Source organism: Chlorocebus sabaeus, chromosome 25 (genome assembly GCF_047675955.1).
Source record: "Chlorocebus sabaeus isolate Y175 chromosome 25, mChlSab1.0.hap1, whole genome shotgun sequence".
In the NCBI taxonomy this organism is placed as follows: domain Eukaryota; kingdom Metazoa; phylum Chordata; class Mammalia; order Primates; family Cercopithecidae; genus Chlorocebus; species Chlorocebus sabaeus.
The window spans coordinates 22302281-22327243 of NC_132928.1; the positions used below are offsets into that span (position 1 = coordinate 22302281).

A 24963-nucleotide genomic window follows, 5' to 3' on the forward strand; every position below is an offset into this window, starting at 1 on the left:
TCGTAGTAGCACTATTCATGATAGCCAAAAAACTAAACATAACCCAAGTGTTCATCAAGATAAGTTAATTGTGATATATTCATACACTTGTGGAATACTAAATAGAAATGAAAATAAATGAACCTCAACTATGTATAACATGGATGAATCTCACAAATACAATATTTAAAGGAAAAAAGTAGCGTATGAAAGAATGCATAATGGATGATTCCATTTCTATAAAGTTGAGCAACATGCAAGCCCAATCTGTTTAAAGTGCTGTTAAAAGTGAGAAGAGTGGAATTCTGTGCAGGGGTAAAGCGATGAGTTACTAATGGACAGGGGCCATCAAACAGACAATGGTTTTGTCTGTAATGTTGCAGAAAATCCTTTGAGTTTCGTATCTCATACGTATCTCAGAAAATCCTTTTCTGTAGGTAAAGGGTAGGCACATGCGGGATTCAGAGTAAAGGCATTCAGGTAAAGATTACAGTATGAACGTGGTTTGAATTCCCTGGCTTCCATTCTTTCTGAGGTACAAAAAAAGTGAGGCAAAGTTAATTACACAAACTTTAGGCAGTGGATTTGCGTACAGGAGTGTGTCGTATTTATGCGACATATTGACCAAGATGACAACACAAACTGATATTTGATAAATAATTATTTAATTAACCAGCTCTTCAAGTCCAGGAAAGTAGACATTTGAGCTACAAAAGGCTAGATTACCGATAATTACACATTTTCTCTAGCAGTAGTAAGAAAGTTCTCCAGCCCAGACACTTATTAGAGTGATGTTGCTTAAGGAAGAGTAGAATTGATGAATGAAGTTTCAGTATGTTGATTTGAAGGGAAAAATAAGTCCTTCATTTCCTCTTTTTCAGAAAATTTCTGATGGGTGTTCATCAATTTGTCTCTCTCTTTTTCAAGTTGTTTAATCTCCAGAGACAGCTTATACACCTCCAGGGCCACTTTCACATCCTCTGGGCTTGGGAGACACTGCATGAGTTTTCTGCCTGTGAGCACTTGCTCACAACCTTCAGGTGCCTCCTAAAAGTGATGAAGAAATGAGTAGGGGATGGGAGTACATTTTGAGAGTCATTACTGGCAAAAGGGAGACTGACCTGAGGAACAAAGAGGAAATCAGGAGAGACAGTGCATCCTAGCAAGTGTTCACATGCAAGCCAAGCCCAGATCTGTCCTTGAGCAGCAACCAAGCAAGTTGAAGCTAAAAAGATGCTGGGCTCCAAAGCAGATGCAAAGCACATCCACAAGGACAACTGAGGGATGGTTCTGAGGACCAACCAGAAATGGAACAAATGCACAACCTTTATTGTAGATAATGTAGAGCAAGGGGTCAGGACATCTGGATCAACAGACTCTCAAGTCTGGAGATTTCGGCTCTAGACACACAGCAGGAAAATGTGTCTCTCTAGGCTTATCACCATGCCAGTTTGGAAGTGCTAATTGTGGTAAGTTACTTATGCTTCCCGACAAAAGTCAGATCTCCGCATTGCTAACTGGGACAGAACCTTGGGAGAAGCCACTATTTTTAGGGATTGGTAGCACAGAACTTCCTTGAATTGTGCCACTTACCCACTCACACCTGGGCACTTCTGGGTACCAGGTTCTCGTCTCTGAGCAAGTGATACTTTTGGGACCGATCACACCATAGCCAGAATCACATTCGATAGTGACATTTTCAGGCTCAACATACTGATCCTTATCCACAGACAGCCTTCCATTCACTATTTCTGGTTTCAGACACAGAGTTGTAATGGAAACATATTTTTGAGTATACTGTTTCTAAAAAAAAGTCATCATATCGGTATTGGATAATAAAATGGATAAGACATTGTATTCATAATCATATTCTGGTCCTGCAGGTTATTCTATGCTTTTATTTTAATGATAATTATAACTAATTATTAGCATTTATTGAACAAGTACTATATGTCAGTCTATGTGCTAAATTTTTTACTTATCTCATTTAATCCTCACTACCAATCTATGAGTTAGACACTATTATTATGACAATTTTACCAACAAGGAAACTGAAAAGTTAAATATTTCCTCAGTATCAAATAGCTTGTGAGTGGTAAGAATTGGTGCTCTCAATCGCTCCATCCCACAGCCTTGATTTGTGTGATTCCTGATGTTTTATTTCCATTGTTCTTGCTTCATAATCTTCCTGGGTTAAATGGAGCCAGTGGTAATTATTAGCAGAATGATGAAAGCTCCAAGCACAATCAAGAGATAGAGCCTTACTTGATACGTCTTGTTTCTACAGCAGGTTTACCAACAGCACCACCATCAGGTCATCAAAAGTAGAAATGTAAAGATCGTGGGGAAATGGTAACCATCATGAAGTTTTTGTGGAGATTTCCAACACATCATAATTTGGGAATTAACACTTGAGATTTCTCTTTCTTGAGTAGTTGAAATTAACTCAGGATTCTCATGAAAACTAGAGTCACAAAGGTATTCTCAGGTAAAAGATATTGTCTCAACATATTCTGGAAAGATACATAAGAACCTTGTAGTAGTGGTTCTCTCTGAACATAGGGCAAGCTATGATTTTGGAAGACTGGAATAGGAAGAAAAGGTCATTTTCAATGTACCTGTCATTTACTTTTTAAAATATATCAGGCATAATTTAAATATATGAATAAATAAATAAAGACAAAATTTATGCTGCCTTTGATTAATAGGAAACATTGCTATTAATATTTTCTGTCTTCAAAGGATTATGAGTTGATTTGGAGTTACCTTTACATTGAGGAGGTGCATGTTGCCAGTGAAAAGACTTGCAGTAGATTGTAGCAAATCCAGCCAAAACATATCCTTCATCACATTCGTATGTAGCCTCAGGATAAGGAGTTATTAAAATAACTTCCTTGTAGTGTCCATGGGCAATACTGGGAGGGTAACTGCAAACTTGGATGATGAGAGAGACAGAAGAGCATGAACTCATAGTTTCAAATTAATCTCCCCAAATCTGAGTGATCTGTAGGAGATTCAAATGTTCCCATCCAAATCCTTTTTCCATAAGGTAACTTGACACAACTCAACATTTATACTGCTTTCCTCCTGAGAACCTAGAGAAAAGCTTGATGTGAATGAAAACAACTCTTTTGTTGAGAGAATCCTCCATTTTATAGGACCTTTCTTGGTTTTTGTTTACATGATCACTAAAATATTTCACTGCTTAGGAAAGTTAAATGAGCTTTGGTATGAAAGCATGAATTCAACCACAGAGAGTCATATTAAATGAAAATCAATCTCAATAGAAGTCAGGCTAAGTAAAGGAAATATTTATCTGTGAATAGTTGTAAAGGCTCTGAATAACTGCAGGATCCCCAAACAATCTTATCCATAACTACAACACCATCAGAACATAATTAGCATATTTTACAATTTAAACAATGATTTCAGTGTTGACATAAGTAATATGAAATGCTGGGGTAGTCACACTAGAAGGGAACGTTCAAGTTTCAGGAACTCTTGTATGAAAAATTGCAACAAATTTAGAGCCCTGAGAATGTCAAAGGAAATCCTATGTTGAAGGATGATTGCCTCCTAAGATTAAAACTAAGTGTCAGGGATTTTAAAATGCTCTATTTTCAAAAAATAAGATAATCAGCACCTTTAACAAACCATGGACATTTGAAAAAATAAAAATACCTCTATTGGCCTTTCTTTTTCATAGATCCTTCAAATTCATCTAGCACTTTTTGTTTTTTCTTTTCAGATGGAGTCTCACTCTGCCACCCAGGCTGGAGTGAAGTGGCGTGGTCTCAGCTCACTGCAACCTCTGCTTCCTGAGTTAAAGCGGTTCTTGTGCCTCAGACTCCCAAGTAGCTGGGATTACCAGTGTGTGCCACCACACCCAGCTAATTTTTGTATTTTTAGTAGAAACGGGGTGTCACCACGTTGGCCAAGCTGGTCTCGAATCCCTGACCTCAGGTGATCCACACACCTCAGCTTCCCAAAGTGCCGGGATTACAGGCATGAGCATCCACACTTGGCCGTATCTAGCACTTTTTCTGTTTAACCAAACTAGTCAACTCCTCCTTCCCTAAACTTGTCATGTACATTTCCACTTCTATATATCAACATTTCCTCCTGAGACTCCTCCTTATTAGAATTTGCTTACCTTCTCTAATTGTTATCTCAAGTCCTACTTCTCCATGAAGCTTTCTTTGATTATTTCAATACACAATGTCTGTCCTTTCCTTATATAACACTTGTTAGCAGTAGATTACTTGAGATTAATAGAGTTTAACTAATGGAACATAAACAAATTGAGTGGTGTGAAGGATATATAGTAACAAATGTTTTGTACCCATGCCATGTCCCTTTGGACTTCTGACTACAGTTGCAGATGAAATATATAGTTTTACACAAGCTCAGACTTATGCTGATGATGTTCTACAGAAAGCATTCAACGTGAATCTGTCAGTCTTACTTTGGAGCCTCTTCTGCAGCTGAAAGAGCACAGTTGCAATTGAGGCTCAGTTACTGACTAAATTACTGAAGCAGTTACTGCCCTTTCAACCCTAAACCAATGAGCAACAGAAAGTATTGCATAAATGTCCCAGTCTCCCATCCTTCAGACAGATAATTAAGAAAGGCATTCCTTACACTTCTCTGTGGTCCTAAAGAATTGAGCCCCTGCTGCTTATAATAGTCACCTTTGCTTATTCCCCTTGTCTCTCTCTCAACCCTGGCTCCTACCTCCTAGAATCACCTCCAAAATAAACTACTGGCTCCCAAGTCATTTTTCTCAAGTTTTGCTTTTAGAGAAACCCAAACTATAGTACCGAGTAATCACCATCGTGTTGATGTGAAGAGTCTTTCATAATGAAGATACTTCCGTAATAATGACATTTTCAATGTCTTATCCTGATTGGAGACAGATGTTTATCACCTAGATGCTTATTTCTTCTCCTTGGTATTTCAACAGAGAGGTGGTTCAGTAGGTCTGAGTCAAAGCAAGGAAAGAAAAAGCTGACTCTGTCAGCCACTAGGCTTCAAGGCTCTCCCTAACACATCACTTCTTCAACCTGGAGCTTCCATTGTTACACAATATGTAAATCATGTTTTCTGCCTTGACTTATAAATATGGAGCTTTGTGAGGTAGTGTCCCTCTTTACTAAAACATCAGCATACATGCAGGAAAAATGACAAAATGAGACTGAATGACTTCATCAATTCTACTTTTTTCTCTTACGAGAAAATTTCTCCTATAAGTTTGTCTTCCAACATATTTTGTTCTATAGCTGCCTTGCATGGTGCTAGTGGTGTGTATCTGTGATCCTCTTTGCACGATGCGTCTTGGAGGAACAACCTCAAATTCAGTTAGTTTTAAGTACTTTGATCTTTTGTGGAACCAAGTGGAATCATTTGGGGAAACTAGGAAATAATTACAAGTTAACTCAATATTCTTACCTGGTTCACATGCTGGCATTTTAGGCTTCCATGTGCCATCTGTGTGGCATGAACTCTCCCCATCAACAGAAACAGGATAATAGCCTTCATCACACATATATGAAATATTGTCTCCATAGGCATAGACACATCTACCAGTGAAATACCTCCTTTCATTTATGATTCTGATATTCTCCAGATCTGGTGTTGGGCAACATACCCCTGATGGATTAAAAAATGTTCAACATTACATGTCTGTATCAAAATATCTCAGGTACCCCATAAATAAATACACCTACTATGTACCCACAAACATTAAAAAAAAATGTTTTTAAATGATGTTCACGTTTAGCAAATCAATCACGGGGACACACCTTTGGCTGAAGACCTGATTCCACCTTATTGAAGATGTTAATATCTGAAGACAAACTCATAGAAGCAGAGAGTAGAACGGTGGGTGCCAGAGGCTGGAGAAGGGAGGGGAAACAACTCTCCACTTGATCAACAGGTATAAAGTTTCAGTTGTGCAAGATTAATAAGTTCTCGAAATCTGCTCTACAAATAGTGCCTATAATTAACAGTACTATATTGTATACTGAAAAACTTGTTGAAAGGGTAGATCTCATGTTAAGTGCTTTTGCCATAATTTAAAGAGAGAAAGAGAAAGAAAGAAACAAAGAAGTTGAGAGAAGAGTTAGACCAAATATCTTCTCCAAATTCTGACATTGTTTGGTTGAAATGCTATTACTTAATTTCCTTCCAACTGTGTTTCTTCATTAGAAGTCCTTAAAATGAAGTGTTGATTTTGGCAGTGATGAGCTAAGCAATTTAGATTCACCTTCTCTTTGATTCGAGTAGAAAAACATAGTGGGAAGGGGGCGGTTAATCCGTGAAGAATTCAGGTGCTAAGATCTTAATGGTCTTCGTTCTTTAAATGAGAAAGAAAGATACCCAACGAGGTATGCCAGAAATGTAGATATATATATATATACACACACACACACACACACACACACACACAAACACTATATATATATAATATTCCTTGGTATTTCAACAGAAATACTAATATATAATATTATATCTATATTTCTCTGTTGAAATATATATAATATTACATATATAATACTATATAAATATACACAATAATTCTCCTCCCCCAAAATACAACTGAGTGGCTAAGAAGCTGATCAGAAGTCAATGTGTGTGATTGCTGGTGACCCGCAGCTCTTGGGAATCTTTAGAACTATACCTTGAAGTAAGAACAAACCAAAAATAGACCAACTATCTGTAATAAGTACTGAAACCCAGGCTTGTATCATTACATTCCCTGATTGGATTCGGGTCATTCAAAGCCCTTAATGCCTCTTACTACCTGCCACAAGCAAACAGGAGACCAGACGAGGTTATTAAAAGCCAAAGAAAGCAAGAGACAATGCTAACAGATCTGAGAGGATCCAGAAAATGAAGTTCTAAACATTGATTTAAAAGCCACTTTGTTTTGTTATGTAGAAGGAAATAAAATACAACATTGAGAATTTTGGTAGAAAAATCAATATCAATACTACAAATCCACTACAAGTGGGAACCTTGAAACTGAAAAAATAATAAAGTTAAGAATTCAATTAATAATTAATATCCGATAATACATCAATGAAGGAAGAATTAGTGAACATAATTTATATTCATAATAAAATACTGAGAAACAAAAAGTAAAAACATCGATAAGAGCACAGGAAATATAGAAGATTCAGTATAAGAGCTTAACATAAATGTAGCCAAAATGTCAGTAGAAGAGTGAAAATGGGGCTAAAATTGTACTCTAAGAAAATACTTATTTGTAATATTGAAGTATTTGAAGTTGAAAATTTTTCCAGAATCAATGAAAGGCATCAAACCTCATATTCTAGAAATATTCTAAATCTCAAGCAAGCTAAACACAAAGAAACCAACCTTGGCATATCTGACAAAAACTGCCAAAAAATAAAGACAAGAACATCTTAAAAGCAATCAGAAAAAATAGATAACCTTCACATGATCAACTGTACGACTAATAGCAAAATTCTTGACAGAAACAAATAAAGGCAGAAGACAATGGAATGAAATCTTTCACATGGCCACGGAAAATAATTGCCAATCTAGAATTTTATATCCAGCAAATATATTTTCAAATATTAAGGCGAAATAATGGCGCATTGAGGAAAAACAAAGAGAGAAATTTATTGTCAACAGGTTCTCACTAAAGGAAACTAAAGAGTATTTATGAGGCAAAAGAAAGGGACAATAGATATGACTGAAGAATCAGAAGAGAATAAAATAGTAATTATGTGAACAAATCTAAACTAATTGGATTTACTAAAATAATAATAGCAATAGTAATAATGATAATAATGCAGAGTTTAAGACACATTTATAATTGAAATACACAAAAATAAAATCGTATTAAGTCAGGCAGGATAAATCAAGTTAAAGGTTTCTACAGCTTTTCATTGCCTGGGAAGAGGCAAAAGTAGTAAATTATATGTAAACATCATAAAAAGAGCTAAAAGTAAATAAATGCCAAGTAAATACCAGGTAAAAATTGGAAAAAAGTTTTTAAATCAATTCAAAGAATGGAAAAAAAGAATGTAAAACAAAAAAAGTATGTAGCAGATACTAGATATAAATTCAAATATATTAATAATTACACTAACTGTAAACTGACGAGTGCTCTAATTAAATAATGAAAATTGTCAAGTAGGATTAAAATATCCAACTCTGTCTTGCTTCCAAGATACACTTAAAAATATACATAATTACAGAAATTGTAAAACAAAAGACTAAAAGAAGATACACCGTGTAAACACTAACTCAAAGTTGTCAGAATTATATTAATGTAAAAGTAGAATTTTAAAGATAAAATAGTTATAGTAACAGAGTCATTTTATAATGATAAAAAGTGAAATTTATCAGGCAAATATATCATTTTAAATTTGTAGGCATCTAGTAATGTAGTCTCAAAATACACAAAGCAAAAAATGATTTGAAAAAACAAAAAAGATGGCCAGGTGTGGTGGCTCACACCAGTAATCTCAGCACTTTGGGAGGCCGAGGTGAGTGAATTTCTTGAGTCCAGGAGTTTGAAAGCAGTCTGGACAACACGGGAAAGCACCATCTTTACAAAAAATACAAAAATGAGCCAGGTGTGGTAGTGTACACTTGTAGGATGGCTACTGAGTCAGGAGGATGGCTTGAGCCCGGAAAGTTGAGGCTGCATCGAGCCAAGATCATGCCACGGCATTCCAGCCTGGGTGACAGAGCAAGACCCTGTCTCAAAACAAGCAAACAAGCAAACAAACAAATAAAAACTCTGAAAAGACAAAAGACAAACAAAACTTTCTTAGTAACTGAGAGAATAAGCAGACAAGAAATAAATATAGATACGGGAATAGATTTGAACAAAACCATTAAAATTAGATCTAATTGATATATATATAACATTGCACCCAACAACTGTAAAATATGCATCTTTTCAAGTGCACACAGAACAGTTATAAAAATTAACTGTATGCTATGGAGTGAAGCAAGTCTCAGCACATTTCAAGGATTGTGCTCAACATTTTCGATAGCAAAGAAGATACACACACATACACACCACACAAAGTTCAAGTCTACTTACTCTCACACTCGTTGGAAGATGTCCATGTCAAATTTTCCTGACAAGTCACAGTCAGAGGCTCATCTAAAACAGGTATTGCATAGATATTTCAACTCAGTTCCAATTTCAAATATTTCGTGACCACTTAGGTTGTAGTCATTTCTCTCCCAGGAAGCATAGGAAATGTCCGGTAGGTCGGTACAAGCATCCACTCATAAAGAAAGCACAAGGGTGAAAGAAACGTGTTACTGGGAATGGCAGAGTGACTCAGGAGCCTGTCACAAAATAGCGATGTCATATACTCATTCAGCAAAAAGTGAGATGGTAAAGATTAAATGAGAATTTCGGAAAAAGACTCGGCAGCACCGTTGCCCAATAGACTAGCGTCTATTAAGTGCATGTGTCTACTAAATGTATGTGCCACTGGAGAGGTTGTACGGAGAAGCATGCCATGGTGCAGGAAGGGGACAGTTTCTAGGTGCTGGGCCAACTCTGTAGGAGCTTAGTTTTCCTTTCACGTCACTGCACTTTAGAATGGTTGGTCTTCCGAGGAAGCGTTAGGATCACTAGAAAGACACAGCAAAGATTTGCTCCAGGGTGAGACCGACTTTCTAATCTCATTGCTTAATGGGGAATTAAAATAAGAGGGATTCTTCTTGACATCATGACCCTATCATCTGCAACTTCATGCTTTGGCTTCAAACCAAGCCCCATGTAACTTGCAGTTGGGCCTTTCGTCTTGTATTTTTTTTTTTTTTCTATTCAACAATATGCTAAAGGTCCGTGTGGATCAAGGAGAGGATATGTGTCTGTCAAACTGTATATTTATTGAATTTCATCACTACCCATTTTGAATGGCACCTAAGTTCGTGTGATAGCAGAAGAGACTAGATAAACCACAATGTAGTGGTGGCTTCCACCTCCAATTAGCTATGTGAGCTAGTGCCAGTTACTTAATCTTTCTTTTTCAGTTTTCTCATCATTAAAATTGGATAAAAAATAGCAACTTCTTAGAATAGTTGCAAATATTGAATGAGTTAATTGGTGTAAAGCACTTAGAATAGTGTTTGTCACATAGAAAATGCTCAATAAATGTTAGCAATAAATCATTAATGTTATAAATGATCTGTATGTATTTACAACATCAGGATCTCAAGACCAATATTGGCCCATAGAGCATTTCTATACAAATTATAAAAAAGAACTGCCTTAAAGGAATCTTACTTCCATTGTTCAAAAAATTATCTTAATATGTTGATTTTGTTAGACTGAAACACTTTACTATAGTCTCCTGGAAAATTTTTACAGCAAATATATAAGTCTACAATATCTATGAAGTCGTTGGTCTCATGACTATATGATATATATGAAATTCTTCCAATAGCACTAAGATATCATTAACAAAAAAAAATCTTCCTTTTAATAAGAAAAGTATTAATTTATCTTAAAATGATTATTGGGAGTCGAGTTGGCTTGTGCCTATGAGCATGCCACACCTATATGTCAGGATAATTTTAGATCCAAATATTGGAACTCCATCGTAGTCCATACTCACTGGATACGCAAGAGGGAACAGAAGGATACCACTCATTATTCGCTTCACAATAGATTAAACTGCTGCCTTGGAGGCTATAACCTTCCTCACAGTTAACCACAATAGAGTCTTTGTAAGTATAGAGGGGTCCAAATCCAGAAACAAAGATTGCCTTTGGAATCTGTGGTCGTCGACAGACAATTTCTAAAGAAGCATACAAAAAGACATCTGAGTTATCAGAGAGAAATGGCAGTAAAGATGTGACTGTAACTGTTGGCATTGCTTCAAGGAGGGTCTAACACAAGCATATATTTAATAGGTACTGAACAAAGAAAACATTTTGGAGATTTGTATACTTCAAGTTGCCAGAAACCTCAGCAAAATGAGGTCCCATCATGTTGGTCATGTAAAGTCCTCCAGCTTTCTCATCGATAACAATGAGCAATATCTAAACCCTGAAGTCCAAATCTCAATGTCTCCAAATCCTTCCATTAAATGGCCTTATTTCCTGGATGATTTTGGTTGGGGATCAGTGACCCATGGTAATGATATGGTGTCATGCAGAGGCAGCCAGGGCATCGGGAAATCTGTGGTGCGCCTCCATAAGGAGAGAACAAGCTGCCTTCACCCCACATGTTAGTCATCACGTCCTGTCAATCCTGACACCTTAATTCCTCTATACTTCCTCAACTTCCCTCCAGGCTTACTGCTATGGCTACAGTTGAAGCCACCTTCATTTCCTAGCTGAAAGGTTGCAACAGGTGCCTATCGGTTATGTTTTGTCTCACTTCACATTGTCCTTTTAATGTCTTCCCCTTTCCTTCATTCCAGACTCCTGAAAGTGACACACAAGGCTTTCATAACCTGGCCCCTACTAACTTATCCAGCCTCAGCTCCTGCCTTTTCCACTTCTTGCAGTCTTTTCACTATTATGTTCTCTCTCGCCCCGGCATTGGCTGTGTCCTGTACTGAGTCAAAACAATATGTGATACTATGGTTTTAGGCACTTTAATTGCAGTAAAGAATAATGTCCTAAACCAGCAAGCTGAATCATTACTGATATTGACAAAACATCTCTTCTGGCTTCCATAGAGAGGCCAAGGGAAAGTACTTTCTTTCATTGTCTTGTATTACCTTTATTACCTGCTGGTGTTGGTGTTGTTTTGTTTGCTCCTTAGGCATGCATGGTTGACATTATTAGTGTCCACCCATATTTCCAGTTATTGTAAGATAAACAAAAGACAATGTTTCGCAGTTACTCTGCATTATGCAGAACCAAGGAACTAGTTCTGGCCAAAAGGCTGTAATGACAAGTGATATGTATCACTTGCAGGTCAAAGAACTGAAGAGCCAGAGACTGACTTTCCTTTTTCTCTTCTCCCGCTGAACTAATTGTGGAAGTTTTGACATGGAGGTGTCAAAGATCTAAACAATCTGGATTACCATATAAGTGACAGCTGCCCTAGGGAGTTTCCCAGGCTAGCAGTGCACTAAGAAGAAACTTGAAAAAAGCATTTACTATATAAAGGCCTTGAGATGTATGTGTTGATTACTACTGCAGCACACCCTATGCTATTCTGACTGATACAGCATGCGACAAGCTTAGTTGAATAAATGAATGACTCTATTATTGCAATGATTAGTTTCTCTTTTAATCATTCCATCTTCCCTGATAAATACGCCTTCCTTTTGCTTTTAAACAAATAAAAGAGATCAAAGCAGAACTTATCATTCTGACTTACTTTCACAGATAGGAGGGTTTGGGCTCCAGACACCTATTGTTTTATTCTCCACCGTGCAGGAGATGGAGGCATTGCCTATGAGTGAGAAGTAGGGGTTGCAGGTGTAAGTGACAGAGGAGGCATATGTGTAGAATTCTCGATCTCCACCGCTGTGTTTCCCATTCCTGATGTCTGGAGGGGGCTCGCACTTGGCAACTGAGGTGAGTGAGTGAAGAGAAAGAAATACTCAGGGTAGGCATTGTGTTAAATCCAAAATTCATGCAAATTATAATGGAGGATAAAAGAAGCAGGGAAATTTCACAGTAGTGTTATTACCTAAAGTAGTTTAGGTTTGTAGTCAGGTCAGAAAGAAAAGTTTTACTTACTTACACATTCTGGGAGAGGATCACTCCAGTCAACTCCTTTACCTTGGATCTGACAACGACTGGTGGTTGAGCCAATTAAGAGAAACCTAAATAAGGTAGGTCAAAGATTTTAGTGGAATTCATTTGCTCTAGACATAAATTATCTATGAGGTTTTGGACAAATCAGAAAAAAATAAATATTGAGTACGATGCTTAGTACACGTGTGATGTAATAATCTGCACGCCAAATCCCCACGACATGAGTTTGCCTATATAACAAACCTGCATATGTACCCCGAACCTAAAATAAAAATTGTAAAAATATGCATTTTTGCGAACTTTCTTATCTCCTGTTTGTTCTCCTGAAAATGTATTTACCTTTCTAAAGAGTCATTTGCTTCCCATAAGTGCCTTTCTCCGATCACCTACTAAAATGGTATATAAGCCCCAAATTCGAATCACCCCCTTTGAGTTACTCATCACCAAGCTCTCCCACATGTATGTTGCACCAATAAACACTGTAATTTCCTCCTGTTGAAGAAAAAAAGAAACAAATTTTTATTAAATATTTTGAAATGAAAAAATAATGCTTTCTTGATTACTAATGACCATTTAGGCCAGCTTGCAGTTACATTTTCTCATATCAAGCAAAGGGTTTATTTGTTCATTTTTAAAATGCTCTAGCTTGTCTAAGCAACTTAAGTTTTTTCTTTGTATCGCATGGTACCCATCCGCAATGAATAAAAATAGAACAGAACAAGCTTTACAACTAAAATCTGAGGACTTGGCTTAAATCTTACACTCTCCCTAACGAGCTATACATCAGGCCGCTCAAAACAAGTAAGTGGTTCACTCAAGTTTGTTATGTAGTTTCCTTTAAATAAAGGAGCAAGACACATTACTGATGTGTACTCGTACTCTCACCTCTAATTTGAATCTTTCTTCTGGCTTCTAGAGCTTGGTTTACTCTCATACACCTGAGAGTTCCTTAGGAACTCTTAGGTTCCTAATTTCCTGATTATCATCTCATTGTTCTTGCTCTTGACAAGTCCCAGTCTTTCTTCTAGGACTTTTTGCCTTTAAAAAAAAAAATGTACCCTGAATATCAATAATAAGCTCCTGAATAAAATATCAAACACAGTGCAGGAACACTTTAAAAGAAAATTATACAATGACCAAATAGTACAGTTTTATTTCAAGAATAAAAGGATTCTTCAAAATTAGGAAATATATTAATATAGAATACCTTGTTATAGACTGAATGTACCTACTCAAAATTTGTATGTGGAAGCCCTAATCCCTTTGTGTGGCTATATTTGCATAAGGAAGTAATTAATGTTCAGAAGGTGGGGCCCTGATCCAATAAGATTAAAGTCCTTATAAGAAAAAACACCACGAAGATCTCCCACTTGCAGTCCCTGCGCCCTCATGCTGACACCAGGGAAAGGTCATGTGTGGACACAGTGAGAGGACAACCAGTCATCTGCAACCCAGGCGGGGAGCCCTCAACAGGAACCAAACCCTGCGGGACCTTGTTCTGAGACTTCTAGACTCCAGAACTGTCCCAGTCCATGGGATTTTGGTATTTTGTTATGACAGCCTGAGCAGACTAATATATACATGATATTAATAAATCTATTAAGAAAAATAAATCATCATCTTAATAGTCACTAAAATGGCATTTGAAAAATCATCAACAATTAGTTTTGGCCAAAAATGTTCAATATAATGGGAATCAGTGGAGATACAGCTCCACTAAATTTAGGAAGAAAATGCTTGCTAGTCATTTCTGCTAGAGTCAAGAATAAGAGAACAATAACTGGTATCAATTTTTTATTTGAGGTAATTGCTAGCATAAGTACATAAGAAAAAGGAATTAGAAATACAAAAATTGGAAAAGAGAAAATAACAGAATCATTATTTTCAGATTACATAATTACATATCTGGAAATCCCAAGAAGATCCAACTGTACTAGTCCGTTTTCACACTGCTGATAAAGACATACCTGAGCCTGGGTAGTTTATAAAGAAAAAGAAGTTTAATGGACTGACAATTCCACATGGCTGAGGAAGCCTTAAAATCTTGGTGGAAGGGAAAAGGCATGTCTTACATGGCAACAGGCAAGAAAGAATGAGTGCTAAGTGAAAGGGGAAACCCCTTATAAAATAATCAGATTTCGTGAGACTTAATCATCACCATGAGAACAATATGGGGGAAACCGCCCCCACTCCATGATTCAGTTATCTCCCATGGGGTCCTTTCTACCACATGTGGGAATTATGGGAGCTACAATTCAAAATGAGATTTGGGTGGGGACAAATCCAAGTCATATCACCGACTGATAGACTATTATAAGTAATAAGGAAATTCAAGGTATTCACTGAGATAGGAGATTAATATATAGAAATAAGTAGTTTCCATATATATGAATAAAAACTGTTAGGAGATATAATGGAATAAAAGACACCGTTTGCAATCTCAAAAATAAGACAAAAATAAAATAAGATAGCAAAGACTAAACATAAGAATTGAAAAATGTAAATGGGGAAAACTTTAAAACAGTCCTGAAACACACACACACAGCCACACACACATAGACGACTAGGACAAATGGGAAGTCTTGGCTGGCAAGATGCAACATCATAAAGTGTCTATTCTCTTAAAGTTCATTTAAAAGCTTAATACAATCAATTAAAAGTGAAACTCAACCAATTTAAAAGTTCATATAGAAATATAAACAAGCAAACATAGGAAAACTATAAAAATAGAACAGTCAGGCGGATACCTCTAAGTGATATTGCGCACTAAAAATTCAAGAGAAAGGACCTGGTTGTGTGAATATACAGAAAGACTAAAAGCATTGAATAGGACATCTAAAAAAGACTAATATGCACTGAAGAATTAAACATGTATTTTTAAAAGATGTTCTCTCATATGGGTTAGGTGTAGATCTGTTAATAAATGATGCCAAGACAATGTGAAGGCCATCTAGAGAAAGATATGGATTCTTTCTGTATTTTTTTTAACATTTGCATGTGAACCTACACTTATCTCAAAATAAAAAGTTTTCATCCCTGAGAGGTCTGAAAAAATAAAAAACTTAAAAAATACTATACAGAAATTTTTTTCTCTTTTTAATAGGCAAAAATTCAAAAGTTTGATAAAATAGTGAATCACGGAGGTAAAGACATAGGCATTTGTTTATATTACAAAATATTACAGTTTATAAAGAGCAATTTGGCAATATTTAGCAAAATTTCAAAGCATCTTCTCTTTAATCCAACAATCCCACTTCTGGGAATTTGTCCTACAAACATCTCTCTATATTAATACATATAACATAACATATATATAAAGTATGCATCAGGACATTGTATGTAACAGGAAAAGATTGGAAACACACAAAAGTCCATCAGTAGGAATCATTAAATAAACTATGATAAGCTAAGATACATGCGTTAGAAAACTATGCAGCTGTAAACACACATATACACACAGACAGAGAGAATGAGGAAACACTTGGTGCATGAATGTCAAAGATCTCTAGGACATATTTGTCTTAGATGTTTCTGGTTGCTTTAACAGAATACCATAGACTGGATGCCTTAAACAACAGGAATTTATTTCTCCCAATGCTGGAAGCTAGGAAGTCTGAGATCAGGGTACCAACATAGTTAGGTTCTGGTGAGGGCCCACTTCCTGGTTTGCAGATGGTTTGACTTCTTGCTGTGTCCTCGCATGGCAGAGAAAGAGAGAGAGAGAGAGAGAGGGAGAGCTCTCACGTCTTTTTATGAGGACACTAATCCCCACATGAGGACTCCACTCCCATGACCTAATTATCTCCCAAAGGCCCCATCTCCAAATACCATCACACTGGGGATTCAGATACGAATTTTGAGGGAATATCAAAAAAATTCAGTCCATAGCAATGTTGTAAGTGAAAAAAACAAAAGCAAGGTTCAAAACGATGTATGCAGTCAGATATCTTCTGTTATAATAAACGGGGGAAAATGTTGATAAAAATACTTGTACTCACTTGTATTTATAGAAGTAAACACTAAAGCGATAAATCTGAAACTAATCAATGTCATTTTCTGTTAGAGGGTAGACAGAAATGGGATGAATGAGGATGGGGTGGAAGTGAGAATTATTGATGTATATCTTTTTATGCCACTTTTATTTTTGAAACATATAAATGTGTTAACTCCTTATAAAAATTAATGAAAAGGAAATTATTGCTTCTAGGTTGCCTTATACTCACCCCTCTGAGCAGCTGAATTCTATGGTTGGAACAAGGAGAAGATCTTTCTTAACTTCCACTATCCCATTGATTAATTCTGGATTTCTGCATCGTTTCTCTAGGAGGAAATTAAAATAATGACTCATGATTCCAATTACTCACAAAATAGAACGTTAGGGGAAAAAAAGAAAGTCTGGCTTACTAACTTTAACTCCTGCTTCCAGATAGACCTAGAGATATTTTTCAATGCTTATTTCTTATTCTGACTCATTTTTTCTATTTCTATGGAAAGACGGCTCTTTATGAAGTGGGCCCTATTTCTCTTATGCTTTCGTACAGGGAGAAATATAGAATAGATAGAAACCGACCTGGATAGCTCCGGTCTGAACTCAGATCACATAGGACTTTAATCGTGGAACAAATGAACCCTTGATAGCTGCTGCACCATTAGGATGTCCTGATCCAACATCGAGGTCGTAAACCCTATTGTCGATATGGACTCTAAAATAGGATTGCACTGTTATCCCTAGGGTAACTTGTTCCCTTGGTCAAGTTATTGGATCAATTGTGGGCATTGATTCGCTTTGGCTGGTGTAGCCTTAGCATAGATTGTTCGGAGGCTGAGTTATGCTCCGAGGTCACCCCAACCAAAATTTTTAATGCAAGTGTAGTGAGTTAAAGTCCACAGATTTGTATGGTTTAGATTGCATTAGTAAATTAAAGTTCCATAGGGTCTTCTTATGGTATTATCTTATGTCCGCCTCTTCACGGGCAGGTCAATTTCACTGGTTAAAAGTAAGAGACAGTTGAACCCTCGTGGTGCCATTCTTGCAAGTCCCTATTTAAGGAACAAGTGATTATGCTACCTTTGCACGGTCAGGGTAACGCGGCCATTAAACACGTGTCACTTGGCAGGCGGTGCCTCTACTACTGGTAATGCTAGAGGTGATGTTTTGGTAAACAGGAGGGGTTAAGTTTGCCGAGTTCCTTTTACTTTTTTTAACTTTTCCTTGGAAGCATGCCTGTGTTGGGTTAACAGTGTGAGTAGTATTAGTTTTGTTTGTGTTTGTAAATATTGGACTGTTAAGTATCGGTGAAATTCTTCTGTCTGATGTAGGCTTATGCGGTGCAGAAAATTTTCATGTTACTTATACTAACATTGTTGCTTCTATGAAATAATAGATTAATCCAATGTGATGCGAGGAGTTGAGTAGTATGTTTGGGATTGTTTAGGTGTTTGATGTTGAGCTTGAACGCTTTCTTAATTGATGGCTGCTTTTGGGCCAACTATGGAAATTGGATTTTTTTTACTCTCTATACAAGGTTTTTTCCTAGAGTCTAAGGAGCTGTCCCTCTTTAGACTAACAGTTAAGTTTACAAGGGGATTAAGTGATTCTGTAGGTAAACTTAAGGTTGAACTAAGATTCTATCTTGGATAACCAGCTATCACCAGGCTCCATAGGCTTGTCACCTCTACCCAGAAATCTTCCCACTATTTTGCCACATAGACGGGTGTGCTCTTTTAGCTGTTTTTGGGTAGCTCGTCTGGTTTCGAGGAACTTGGCTCTAGTTCTCTTTGCGAAGTTGTCTCTGGTTAATTCATTATGCAGAAGGTATAGGGGTGTGTCCTTGCTGTTTCGTGCTTGGTTGGTCTTTTTTCATCTTTTCCTTACAGCACTGTGTCTATAGCGCCAGGATAAAATTTCTATCGCCTATACTTTTGTACGAGTGAGAGGTTTAGTAGAAGTTATTTGGTATTAGTATTGATTGGGTTTCGGGCTAGCGTTAGCTCAAGGCAATCAAATTATATTGAGGTCTTCAGGGTGTAAGCCGGATACTTTATATTAAGCTATGCCTTGGTTTATCCAAGTGCACTTTCCAGTACACTTACCATGTTACGACTTATCTCCTCTATACAGATATGAGGGGTGTTTAGTTAAGTTGATCGTTAAATATACTTGAGGAGGGTGATGGGCGGTGTATGCATGCTTTATGGCCTTATTCAATTAAGCACTCTGCTCTTAATTTACTGTTAAATCCTCCTTGGGCTCTTAGATTTCATAAGAGCTATCGTGCGGTTTTCTGGGGTAGAAAACGTAGCCCATTTCTTACCACCTCATAAGCTACACCTTGACCTAACTTTTTGCGGGGGCACTTATGCTTACTTTATAACCTTTATTAGGGTTTGCTGAGGATGGCGGCATATAGACTAGGCCAGAGGTGGTGAGGTGAATCGGAGTTTATCCATTATAGAACAGGCCCCTCTAGAGGGATGTGAAGCACGGCCAAGTTCTTTGAGTTTCAAGCTGTTGCTTGTAGTATTCTGGCGAGTAGTTTTGTTGTTCTAACTATTGATGTTTAGGGCTAAGCATAGTGGGGTATCTAATCCCAGTTTGGATCTTAGCTATTGTATATTCAGAAGATTTAAAGCCACTTTCATAGTTTATTTTACATCAGCTGGTGTTTTTTACAACTTAGATGGAGTTTAGCTTTATTAAAACAGATCTAAAACACTCTTTAGGCCAGTTTCTATCAGCTTGGGTTAATCGTATGGCCGCAGTGCCTGGCACGAAATTAACCAACCGTGGGTGCAGCATAGCTTAGTTAAACTTTCGTTTATTGCTAAAGGTTTGTCACTGCTGTTTCCCGTGGGGGTGTGGCTGAGCAAAGTGTTTTGAGCTGCGTTGTGCATGCCTGATACTTACTCCTTTTGATTGTGGTGATTTAGAGGCTGTTTTCACTGGGTCGGGGATACTTGCATGTGTAATCTTGCTAAGAGTTAATAGAAAGGCCAGGACCAAACCTGTCTGTTTATGGGATGTATGAATCCATCTAGGCATTTTCAGGTTGCTTTAGGTTGATTAGGTTGATTAGTCTTGCTTTAGGTTGATTAAGCTACATAAACGGGTTTTGTTAAATTTTGGGGGATTACATATGGTTGTGAGGTACTGTCTTTGGGGGTTGTGATAATAAGGGTGTGGGTCTGGTAGTGGGTAGGTATGTAGGTGGGGTAAAATAGAGAGGGAGTTAAAGTTGAAAGTAGTGGGATGAGATGGAGATTATGTTAGTAGAGGGGTAGCAGTTAAAATTGTACATAGCTAAAAGATGAGAACGCAGGCTCTGGCTAGGTGAATTGAGGCTTTTGTTTTGGGGGTTTGGCAAAGGTATATTTATAGGGGAAAAGCAAGAGATGGGGAGGGGGGATTTGAGAACAAAAGTAAAAATTTGTTGTGGTTTTATAGTTTAGGATGAATGTACTATAGGATTGGTTATTGTTATGTCCAACAAGCATGAATTAAATTAACACCTTATTGGTAGTTATGCGAGGCTGGAATATTGAACGTAGGTGGGATCAATAATGGTATGTACTAGGAATCAAAGACAGATCCTGCGACATATGGTGTGGCGGGGCCAGCTTTCTGCGATGGGGTCACGCGCACACCCGAGATAAAAGATACCAAATGCATGGAGAGCTCCCATGACTGATTAATAGGGTGATAGACCCGTGATCCATCGAGATGTCTTATTTAAGGGGAACGTGTGGGCGATCTTAGTCTTATGGCCCTGAGGTAAGAACCAGATGCCGGATACAGCTCACTATAGCTACCCCCACGTGTTATGGGTCCGGAGCGAGGAGAGTAGCACTCTTGTGCAGGATATTGATTTCACGGAGGATGGTGAACAAGAAACCACTAACTGAGGGGGGTATCCGTGGTGACGAGAATATATTTGACTTATATGTGTTATGTTCGATGAACGGTGTAATGTACTATGTACGATAACTGAGTTTTGGTATTAGTTGGTATCCTTGGGCGAAAGCTTGATCTTTGGTAGTTGATGTTATGTTCTACAGTTGGTTAAGTCATGAGGATTCTTGCTTGTAAGCATGTTTGCAAGGACAGTTTGTAAGTGTGCATAAATATGTACGAAGTCCAGTTAAGCATTTGTAGTACTACGTAATATTCGTGTTGGCTAGCAGTAATGCATGAATTACATAGGAGGTTCTAAAATAAGTTAGTACTTAAGTCGTCCTTAAAACATGCACCCCATAGAATACAGAGAGTAGTTTAAATTAGAATATTAGCTTTGGGTGCTGATGGTGAAGTTAAGTGCTTTCTCTCTGAGTTGTCCTGGGGAGAAGTCTCCATATCCGCTTTACAAGACCGGCGTATTAGCTTTGTATTACAAGGGCAGATTCATTTGAGTAGATTGTTTTCGGTTAAGGAGGCAAGTGGTATAAGGGTTCGGATTGTGATAAAGTATATTATGGATGCTATTTGTCCGATAATAATGAAGGGGTGGTTTACGGGTTGGCCTCCAATTCAAGTAAGGTTCAGTAGAATTGTGATTAGGAATCAATACAGGAATTGGCTGAGTAGGCAGAATGTTATGCTTTGTTGTTTGGATTTGTGAAGTATGGGGATCAATGCAAAGACGAGGATTGATAGTAGAAGTGCTAATACACCTCCTAGTTTGTTAGGGATGGATCCTAGAATTGCGTATGCAAATAGGAAGTATCATTCTGGTTTGATGTGGGGGGGAGTGTTTAGGGGATTAGCTGGAGTATAGTTATCTGGGCCACTTAGTAGGGTCGGGTGAAAATAGTACTAATATTATTAGGGCGAGAAAGAGAAGGATTAAGCCTAGGATATCTTTGATTGTATAATAAGGGTGAAAGGTAATTTTGTCGGAGTGAGAGGAAATCCCGGAGGGATTATTTGATCCTGTTTCGTGAAGGAATAGTAGATGTAAGGTTGTAAGGGCTGTAATAATGAAGGGTAAGATAAAATGAAGGGTAAAGAATCGTGTGAGGGTGGGATTATCAATTGAATATCTGCCTCAGACCCATTGGACAATGTCAGTTCCAATGTATGGAATGGCTGACAGGAGGTTTGTGATTACTGTGGCACCTCAGAATGATATTTGGCTCCATGGGATTACGTAGCCTATGAAGGCTGTTGCTATAGTTATAAGTAGGAGTATAATGCCGATATTTCAGGTTTCTAGGAGGAGGAATGAGCCGTAATATAGGCCTCGACCGATATGTAGGAAGAGACAGATAAAGAATACAGAGGCACCGTTAGCGTGGAGATAACGGAGGGTTCAGCCGTAATTTACGTCTCGGGTAATGTGTGCAACTGAGGAGAAGGTGGAGGAGGTGTCTGGCGAGTAGCGTATTGCCAGGAATAAGCCTGTGATGATTTGTAGAATTAGACAGGTAGCAAGGAGTGAGTCGAAGTTTCATCATGCGGAAATATTGGACGGAGTGGGTAGGTCAATGAGGGAATGACTAATTATTTTTATAAGTGGGTTGGATTTGCGTGTTGCAATCATTAGTGTTTTTATAGTTGAAATACAACGACGGTTTTTCATATCATTAGTCATGGTTAGAGTCCATGTGGAAGCAATGACATATATTTTATTCTTGTTGAGTGTGCTATTGGTTATGGGGTTTGTAGGATTTTCTTCTAAGCCTTCTCCTATTTATGGGGGCTTGGCGTTAATTGTTAGTGGTGTGGTTGGCTGTGTTATTATCCTGAATTATGGGGGGACTTACATGGGCTTAATAGTATTTTTGCTTTATTTGGGGGATATAATGGTTGTTTTTGGCTACACTACGGCAATGGCTATTGAAGAGTATCCTGAGGCATGGAGTTCAGAGTTTGAGGTGTTAGGGAGTGTTTTAGTAGGGTTGGCGATGGAGGTGGGGTTGGTTTTATGAGTTTTAGATTTTGATGGGTTGTTGGTGGTGATTAATTTTAATAATATAGGGAGTTGAGTGGTTTTTGAGGGAGAGGGGCTGGAGTTAATTCGGGAGGATTCTACTGGTGCAGGTGCTTTATATGGCTATGGGCGCTGATTGGTAGTAGTTACTGGTTGAACACTATTTGTTGGTGTATATATTGTAATTGAGATTGCTCGGGGTAATAGACTATGTGATTAAAAATAAGGTTAGGGTAAGGGAAATGAGGAAAGAGAGATAATAGGATTTGATTATACCTTTTTGAGTGGCAGTGAGGATTGAAGTAGTAATATGGGTATGTGAGATTGTTTTGGGTATAGATTTTTCTAATCAGATTGAATCTAGTAAGAGGAAGGCTAGGTTTTGACTTATAAGTAGGTTTTGGTAGGGAACTGTGCGGTGAATTGTAATGGGGTAGAATCCTAATATATTGGAGAATTTGAATGTGTGGAGTGGAATATTTATTTTAAGCTTATTGGTTATAAGAGTGAGGTCTAGGGCTACTAGGAATTCTAGAGCAGTTACGTGTAGGGCTGAGAGTTTTAGGTTGGGTGATATTGTTATTTGGGGGAGTGAAGTGGGAGAGATGCTAATGGTGACGAGGAATCCTGCGAGCAGGCTGCCGGTTGTGAGGCGTTTGATTGGGTTTAGTAGGGAGGGAATGTTTTCATTGATATTAATTAGGGTCGAGAAGCGGGATTGTCCTGTTAGGGTGAGGAGAATGGTTCGAGTGCTGTAGGCGCTTGTTAGGGAGGTGGCAAACAGAGTGATAGATAGGGCTCAGGCGTTGGTATACGACGTGTTTGCGGTTTCGATAATAAGGTCTTTGGAGTAGAAGCCTGTAAGAAAAGTCATGCCTGTGAGTGCCAGACTACCGATGGTTAGGGAAGTTGAGGTAAGGGGTATTATTTTAAATAATCTTCCTATTTTCCGATTGTCTTGTTCATTATTAAGGTTGTTGATGATAGATCCAGAGCATATAAATAATATGGCTTTAAAGAAGGCGTGGGTGCAAATATGTAGGAATGCTAGGTGTGGTTGGTTAATGCCCATAGTGACTACGCTTTGAGAAAAAAATAAATGTGAACATATATCTCATTTTTCTGACACATTTTAAGAAGAGAAAAAAAAAATTTCACTTGGTTTAATTTGCTAGTTAGACCACTGTGATAATACTAGATATGTTTATTGACCAGTTGTCCATAAAAATATATGCTCTCAAAAATATATGACCTTCATCACAGGGAAACAGAAGGAAAAGGGAAGCAGATGCTATATTTTAACTGTTAGAAAAATATGTCCAAGTGTATTCCCAACTGACTGCTTCCAAATACTATAGGTGATGTTAATTTTGAACTGTTTTGATCAAAGATTTTCATATGAATTAAGTAATTCATTAAGTTCCTAAAAGAACTTTCTGGGAAAAAAAGTAAAGGTGAGAAAAATAAATGTTGATACTTACTTGCACAAAAGATACTATAGTTCCATGAGCCTTTGGCATCACAAATCAGTCGACTTGAATTGATTTTACCATATCCAGAGTGGCAGGTGTATTTCAGAGTAGCTCCAGTTTTGAATTCAGTATCATACAACGGATTTATTGGAGAAGCAAATGGTAACTTGGGTGGAGGACCACAGTCACCTGCACACACACAAAAAATGGCAAGGAACATCAACAGCTGTATCTTGGGACACAATGTCTCGATATCTGAGTACTAAGTTTTCTAGAGCAGAGACCATGATTTCCTCTTTCATCGTAACTCCTATTATGTCATTGTTCAATGAGTGCAGTAAGTGATCAATAATACACACTTGTTGAGTAATGAAAATGACAACGATAATGAGTAAAGGCAGAAAAATTTCATCCGTCTTTGACTGTATAAGTGCGAATTTATTAGAAAGTGAATGAAGAGACTTGATTGTCATCATTCTATCAGATTGCCCACATCTGTCTGCTCAGAATATAGGCAGCTATGCTATGCCATGTGACTCTACCTCCTGCCTTAGCAGAAACGTATTTTCTACTAATAATAGCATTATGCAAGATTAGTTGCCTCAGTCAAGGATGAGGAGGCATTTCATTTGTGTCCTTTTGGACCTTTTAGGTTTAGAATAAATGGCCTGTTAAAAAATAAAAATATTTTTCAAAAGCATCACAAGGTGGAGAATCATTAAACCCTTGAAAAATAAAATCTTAATTCTACTTCCCTGGCAAGAATTAAACAAAGTACTGAGTGACCTTCCAAATGCCCCAGAAGAATTATACCGACCTCCCCTACATTCTAAATAGCCACACAGGCAGTGAGAGTTCATGGC

General features: G+C 37.6%; 1 protein-coding gene across 1 annotated transcript; it reads right to left on the minus strand.

The window, feature by feature from the left end:
- Window positions 1–2680: 2680 nt before the first annotated feature.
- On the minus strand, window positions 2681–17050 carry LOC103247303 (zona pellucida sperm-binding protein 3 receptor-like). Its single transcript, XM_073011401.1, is given in 8 exon segments — window positions 2681–2913; window positions 5428–5628; window positions 9065–9138; window positions 9140–9254; window positions 10599–10781; window positions 12320–12514; window positions 12685–12770; window positions 16926–17050. Coding segments are annotated over 8 exon segments (1212 nt in total).
- Window positions 17051–24963: the final 7913 nt, after the last annotated feature.